The 7426-nt window shown below is 40.3% G+C and overlaps 1 protein-coding gene across 1 annotated transcript; it reads right to left on the minus strand.

The window, feature by feature from the left end:
- Positions 1 to 243: 243 nt before the first annotated feature.
- Positions 244 to 5959, minus strand: LOC131596352 (uncharacterized). Its single transcript, XM_058868984.1, has 8 exons — positions 5128 to 5959; positions 4616 to 4971; positions 4281 to 4519; positions 4023 to 4157; positions 3159 to 3351; positions 2989 to 3072; positions 2011 to 2937; positions 244 to 726 (listed from the first exon to the last, which is right to left on the minus strand). The coding sequence occupies exons 1-8, from the start codon at positions 5957 to 5959 to the stop codon at positions 244 to 246; spliced, it is 3249 nt and encodes a 1082-aa protein (XP_058724967.1).
- Positions 5960 to 7426: the final 1467 nt, after the last annotated feature.

A 7426-nucleotide genomic window follows, 5' to 3' on the forward strand; every position in this document is an offset into this window, starting at 1 on the left:
AGAAGCACGACCCACTTTTCCCAAAAAATCAGCCACCAAAGCAACGGAATTAAGCACATCATGATGTAACATTGCATAGAGGAAAAAGAGTTCCCTCATGGTGGCAACGCCATGGCTACCCCCCATGCCAAACACTGTATAAGCAAGACCTTTTTGGGCATACCGAATACATGGATTCTGAATCCATGAGGACTTAGCACTCGCGGCAACATAAGCTTCCAAACCTGTGATATCTCTCCAAAATTATTGTCCCGGGAATTCATCCGGAATGGCCCCAGGTCCGTAGATGGGAAAACTAAGGACACCACCTAACTCCTCTACAATTAGCTCATGGGCTTTGTTAAATAGACGAAACTTAAGGGTACCAAAGTAGTACTTGATAGACCCATTCCATTTCTTCTCTAACTTAAACTCTATGGTGCTTAAATACTCAAGACTGAGGCGTTCATATGATGGTGCCTCCATATACATAAATTCCAACATGCCCACAGTATGAAATAATCTATCAATTTGAGTTTTTATGCCTAGGGTGTTCATAGTGTTTTCACAGATATACCTCGTTGGAATGAGCTTCCGTTTGATACGGGCCATGTACCTTTGGTGATGCTTGCTGTCCGCAAAGAGAATGTCGTGATGATTGGGTTGGCGTACCAGGCGTTTGCGAGTGCCAGAGGTAGCAGCAACTTGCTTACCTGTGTTGCTCTTTTTGGGTGGCATGATTGGTACCTACAAGAAAAAACAAAAAATTGATGAATTAGGCGAAAAAGTTACCATGGTGTTGGAGAGGATGAGGAGTATGACAACTTTTGTGAAGGGTGTGATGGGTTTTGAGTAGTGTGGAGGGAGAAGTTTGAAGCATTAGGAATGGGTGTTAATGGAGGTTTAGGTTTTTTAGTGAGAGTGAGAGGTTGAAGAAGAGAGTTTATGAGAGAAAGAGAAAATAAAAAAAAAGAAAATAGAGGGATTTGGAGAGAGAAACCGAATTTGATTGGATGATGGTGAGGTGGGATGAATGGGGTCCACAGGCCAATTTAAAAAATTTTAAAAAAAATTTCCCGTCTAGGCAACACGGCCACCCGTGTTGCCTCACTGCCAAATTCTAAAAAACAAGATGTTCCCAGTGGACGCAACACGGCCCGTGTTGTGCAACACGGCCACCCGTGTTGCTCCACTGTTTTCTCCACTTAATTTTTTTTCTCTTTTTCTCGTCAGGCCAACACGACCCGTGTTGTGCAACATGGCCACCCGTGTTGCTGCCCTGTTTACCCCTTCAAAAAGTTCTCCTTCCCGCTTGTTCCTTATTTCTCCTAACCTCGTATCCACCACTGGAACTTGATTTACCTTAAAAGAAACTAAGACGACACAATAAAAGAAAACAAAGAGATTAAATTAGGAAAAATCTGTGGGTTTCCTCCCAAGAAGCGCTTCGTTTAACATCGCATGGCTCGACGGTCGTCCATCTTATCCTGTAAGACGAACATTATCAATCAGACCACGCTCTTGTCCTTGATAGTAAGGCTTCACCCTCTGTCCGTTCACTTTAAATGTATCCCCATTGGTTTGATTTTTTAATTCTATTTCTCCATGGGGGAATACTTTGGGAACCAAGAATGGTCCTGACCACCGTGACTTTAACTTCCCAGGGAATAGTTTCAACCTGGAATTGAAAAGCAACACCAATTGTCCTTCCCACAGTTCTTTTTTCTGAATCCTCTGATCATGCCATTTATTTGTTTGTTCTTTATAGATTTTGGCATTCTCATATGCTTTATTTCGAAACTCTTCCAACTCATGAAGTTAAGACGTTCGAGCTTCATCGGCTTTCAGAAAATCACAGTTTAGGAATTTGGTGGCCCAGAAGGCTTTATGCTCAAGTTCGAGCTGTAGGTGACACGCCTTCCCATACACCAATTGATACGGAGACATACCTATTGGTGTCTTATACGCTGTCCTGTATGGCCATAGAGCATCATCCAATTTTAGCGACCAATCTTTTCAAGAAGCACTAACAGTTTTTTCCAGAACTTGTTTTATTTTCCTGTTAGAAACCTCAACTTGCCCACTTGCTTGAGGGTGATATGGGGTGGCGATCTTGTGTTTAACATTGTACTTTCTCAACAAATTCTCCATTAATTTATTTAAGAAATGAGTACCCTCATCACTTACTAGTGCTCGGGGTACTCCAAACCTAGAGAAGATGTTATGCTTGAGGAAATTCACCACCACTTTCGCATCATTGGTGGGAAACACCACAACTTCTACCCACTTTGATACGTAATCGACTGCTACCAAGATATAATTTTTCCCAAAGGAAGGTGGAAAGGGTCCCATAAAATCAATCCCCCATAAATCGAACAGTTCTACTTCGAACATAGCATTCTGGGGCATCTGATTTCTCTTTGAGATGTTACCCGTTCTTTGACATCTGTCGCATTCTCGAACAACATGATGAGCATCCTTGAATAAGGTTAGCCAGTATAAACCAGACTGTAAGACTTTTGCAGTAGTTCTATCACCACTAAAGTGTCCCCCATAATCTAAGTCATGACATGCTTTTAGCACATCCCTTTGTTCCTCCTCTGGTACGCATCTTCTGACCAAACCATTTATTCCTCTCTTGTACAGGAATGGGTCATCCCATAAGTTGAACTTACAATCATGCAAAAACTTTTTCTTACGGTTAGAATCAAAATCCTCTGGGATTAACCCACCTACCAGATAGTTTGCATAATCGGAAAACCAAGGTATACCAATAATAGCGAGGATGTGTTCATCTGCGAACTCATCCTTTATTGGCCGTTTTTCTTCTGTTTCCTCGATAGGTGACATTCGAGAAAGGTGATCGGCTACTGTGTTTTCACACCCTTTCTTGTCACGAATTTCCACATCAAACTCCTGAAGGAATAAAATCCATCTCAGAAGCCTTGGCTTAGAGTCCTGTTTAGCAAAAAGATACTTCAAAGCAGCATGGTCAGTGTAAACAATGACTCTAGAACCCAATAGATATTGCTTGAATTTATCAAAGGCATAAACAACAGCTAGCAACTCTTTTTCAGTGGTTGAGTAGTTCATCTGTGCATGGTTAAAAACATGACTAGCATAGTAAATAACATGTAACAATTTGTCTCTATGCAGTCCTAGAACCGAACCGCCCCTACTGCAATATCACTTGCATCACACATGATCTCAAAAGGCAGAGACCAATCCGGGGCCACAACAATTGGTGCCGACACTAGTTTTTTCTTAATTGTTTTAAATGCTACGGCATATTCATTATCAAAAGTAAAAACCTTATCCTTAACCAAAAGAGTAGTTAAGGGTTTGGCTATCTTGGAAAAGTCTCTTATGAACCTACTGTAGAAACCCGCATGCCCTAAGAAACTTCGAATACCTTTTTCATTCATTGGTGGAGGTATCTTTGATATGACTTCGATCTTTGCTTGGTTACCTTCTATTCCTTTGTGGGAAATTTTGTGACCCAAAACTATACCTTCACGCACCATGAAGTGACACTTCTCCCAGTTGAGGATCAAGTTGGTCTGTTGGCATCTTTCTAACACAAGAGCAAGATTAGTTAAACAATTATCAAAAGACTTACCAAAAACCGAGAAGTCGTCCATGAACACTTCCATATGCTTTTCAAGCATATCATCAAAGATGGCTTGCATGCATCTTTGAAAAGTAGCAGGAGCATTACATAACCCGAATGGCATCCTTCTATAAGCAAAAATACCAAACGGGCAAGTAAAGCCCGTCTTTTCTTAATCTTCTGGTGCAACCGCTATCTGATTATACCCTGAATACCCATCGAGGAAACAATATTAGTCATGACCCGCTAACCTTTCCAGCATTTGGTCTATGAAAGGTAACGGGAAGTGATCCTTTCTTGTCGCCAGATTTAACCTTCTGTAATATATGAAAACTCTCCACCCTATGACTCTCCTTGTAGGGATTAGCTCATTTTTCTCATTCTTTATCACCATAGTTCCTCCCTTTTTTGGCACCACATGAATAGGGCTCACCCAAGAACTATCAGATATAGGGTAGATTCATCCCCGCATCTAATAGTTTCACCACTTCCTTTCTGACCACTTCTTTCATCGCGGGATTCAACTTGAAAAGTAGCAGGAGCATTACATAACCCGAATGGCATCCTTCTATAAGCAAAAATACCAAACGGGCAAGTAAAGTCCATCTTTTCTTGATCTTCTGGTGCAACCGCTATCTGATTATACCCCGAATACCCATCGAGGAAACAATAGTAGTCATGACCCGCTAACCTTTCCAGCATTTGGTCTATGAAAGGTAATGGGAAGTGATCCTTTCTTGTCGCCAGATTTAACCTTCTGTAATCTATGCAAACTCTCCACCCTATGACTGTCCTTGTAGGGATTAGCTCATTTTTCTCATTCTTTATCATCATAGTTCCTCCCTTTTTTGGCACCACATGAACAGGGCTCTCCCAAGAACTATCAGATATAGGGTAGATCATCCCCGCATCTAATAGTTTCACCACTTCCTTTTTGACCACTTATTTAATCGCGGGATTCAACCGCCTTTGCAGTAGGACTACCGTTTTATGATTATCCTCCATGAGAATTTTTTGCATGCAAACCGTAGGACTAATCCCCTTCAAATCTTCAATCGACCATCCCATGTCACTTTTGTGCTTTTTCAGAACTTCAACAAGCTTGTTCTCTTGGAGAACTTCAAGGTGTGAACTTATGATAGCCGTACATTTGCTCTCTGTGTCTAAGAAGACATTTTTGAGGTTCTCCGATAATTGTTTCAATTCAGCCCCCTTCTTTGGTTCATCTTTCTTTTCCTCTACTAACGGTTGCCTTAAATCTTCCCATCGATTTTGTCGATAACTTTTAAAAAATAGTCTTGCTTCTATCATATTCAACACTTCTATCTCTTTTTCGTCAACCTCTTCCGTTTCGTTAAAAATTGATAAACTTAACACTCTTTCTAAAGGTAATTGTTATGACTTCAAAGCATTCTCATTAATAACACTTTGATCAATCACCTCAATATGTTGACTAGTGGAAACATCATCCTTGTATTTCATGGTGTTTCGCACATGAATTTTTAACTCTTCATCATAGACCTTCAAAGTCATCATGCCTTCTTCTATGTCTATCAAACATCTCCCGGTCTCTAAGAATGGTCTCCCCAAAATGATTGGAATTTCTTCATCATCTGGCATCTCTAAAATTACAAAATCCACCGGGAACACAAACTTGTCAATTTTGACAAGCACATCTTCTACTATCCTGTAAGGTCTCTTCACGGAATGATCAGCAAATTGCAGTGTCATTCTTGTATCTTGTACTTTACCAATACCCAATCTCTTGTAAATGAACAAAGGCATAAGGCTCACACTTGCTCCTAAATCAATAAGAGCTTTTTTGAATGATCTATCCCCAATTGTACAAGGAATAGTCACAGAGCCTCGGTCCTTCTTTTTCACTAGAATCTTCATACCCTGCAAAATAGCACTACAAGTTTTGGTTAGAATAATCGGGTCACTATCGGTGGTCCTTTTCTTGGAGATGATGTCTTTCATGAACTTGGCATATGTAGGCATTTGTTCCAATGCCTCCAGGAATGGAATGTTTAACTCAAGCTTCTTAAACATCTCCAAGAATCTTTCAAAAAATTTCTCATGCTGCCCCTTCTTCTTATTTCTTATCGGTTTTTGCTCACTAATCTTCCCTTTAGTTGCTGGTTCCGACACACCCAAGTCTTCAGCTTCTACCTCATTCTCCTTTATTTCCACATCCACTTCAAGCAATGGCTCTTCTTCTTCAACACTCTCCTCCACAACTTCTTTAGCTTTACCACTTCTAGTTACTATAGCGCTCACATTATTATGGTCTTTGGGATTCGTAACTGTGGCACTAGGTAGAGCACCAGGTTGCTGAGGACTTGCCAATTGTTGTGCTATTTGACTCATCTGAATTTCAAGATTTTTAATTGATGCACCCGTATTCCAAAAATTACTTCTCGTTTCTTCTTGAAATTAGGAGCTTTGAGTAGCCATTTTTTCAATGGCGATCTCCCAATCTGCTTTTCTTGGCCCTTGTTGCTAGAATTGTTGTTGAGGTTGCTGATAAGGTTGTTGATACGGTTGTTGTTGTGGTGGCCGATATAGTTGTTATTGTGGGAGACTTTAATAATGAATAACCCCTTGTTTTGGAACATTTCCTTGTTGATCTTTCCAGGAGAAATTCAGATGATTTTTCCACCCCGAATTGTAAGTATTGGAGTAAGGATTGTTCTGTTTTAAGAAGTTGATTTCTTCCACCTGTTGAGCCGTTACCACACAATGCACGACAAAGTGAGGTCCTCCACATATTTCACAATTCACTGATTGAATTGGTTGAGCCGGATGAACCTAAGCCACCGTTTATTTCTCAAGAGCCATCTGTTTTAATCTGCGCTCAACTTCAGTTGTGATCTGATCTTCCATCTTAAAAACTTGATTTGACAACTTCAAATCAACTAGCCCTTCCGGTTGATTAACAATGCGGTCATACAGCTCTAAATGTTCGTTTGCCGCAATAGCATCAATGATATTCTTTATCTCCGTGGCTGTTTTAAAATTTGTTGAACCACCTGCAGCTGTGTCAATTAGTTGCTTAGTCTTAAGCTTAAGACCATTCACAAAGTTCTGCATTTGTTCGGTTACATCCATGTTACGAGTAGGACATGCAACCAACAACCGCTTGAATCTTTTATATGCATATCCAAGTGATTCTTCTTCCTTCTGTTTGAAATTGACTATATCATATCTCTTGCGATTATACACAGAAGCTGGAAAATATTCATTTAGAAATGTTTCTCCATTTGTTTCCAAGATGTGATACTTCCAGCAGGTAAAGAGTAAAACCACTCTTCAGCATCGTTTGACAATGTAAACGAAAACATCACCAATTTATTGGCTTCTTAAGAATGCCCCTCTATCTTTAGTGATGTTGTCATAGTAAGAAACCTTTATAAGTGCTTATTTGCATCTTCACTGATTCTTCCAGAGAATGGTTTCTTTTCTAGTTGTCGTATTGTTGCCGGGTGCAACTGAAAGTGGGCAACATTGACCGGTTGGTTCATAATTGTCATCCGGCCAAGAGGTGCATTTGCTCCCCATAATCACCTAAAAGTCTTTCCACAGGAGGTGGGTCAACTACCATAGTTTCAGGCTCTGAATCTGAATGCTCAGAATGGATTGAATTAGTCTCCTCTGTTTCAGGATCCGAAACTATCAGCGTTTCTTCTTTTGCTTCCAGTTCTTTTTGTTTAGCTTCTCAGCGTCTTGATCAAAATAATATTTCTGGTCCTGCTTCAAAAAGAAGTTCAGCTGAGGCCTTACGTCGCATAAAAAGATTAGACAAATATCAGTACGAGCAGTTTCAATAACAGAAAT

This window comes from Vicia villosa, linkage group LG1 (genome assembly GCF_029867415.1).
Source record: "Vicia villosa cultivar HV-30 ecotype Madison, WI linkage group LG1, Vvil1.0, whole genome shotgun sequence".
Taxonomy (NCBI): domain Eukaryota; kingdom Viridiplantae; phylum Streptophyta; class Magnoliopsida; order Fabales; family Fabaceae; genus Vicia; species Vicia villosa.

Excerpts from the sequence above, each read along its gene's own strand:
- LOC131596352 (XM_058868984.1), bottom strand. The coding sequence starts at position 5,959 with ATGAGTCAAATAGCACAACAATTGGCAAGTCCTCAGCAACCTGGTGCT. Across the intron at positions 4,158-4,280 it reads ATAGACCAAATGCTGGAAAG|AAGGATGCCATTCGGGTTAT; the intron begins GTTAGCGGGTCA and ends TTTTGCTTATAG. Across the intron at positions 727-2,010 it reads AACAAGTTCTGGAAAAAACT|GTACCAATCATGCCACCCAA; the intron begins GTTAGTGCTTCT and ends TTTTTCTTGTAG.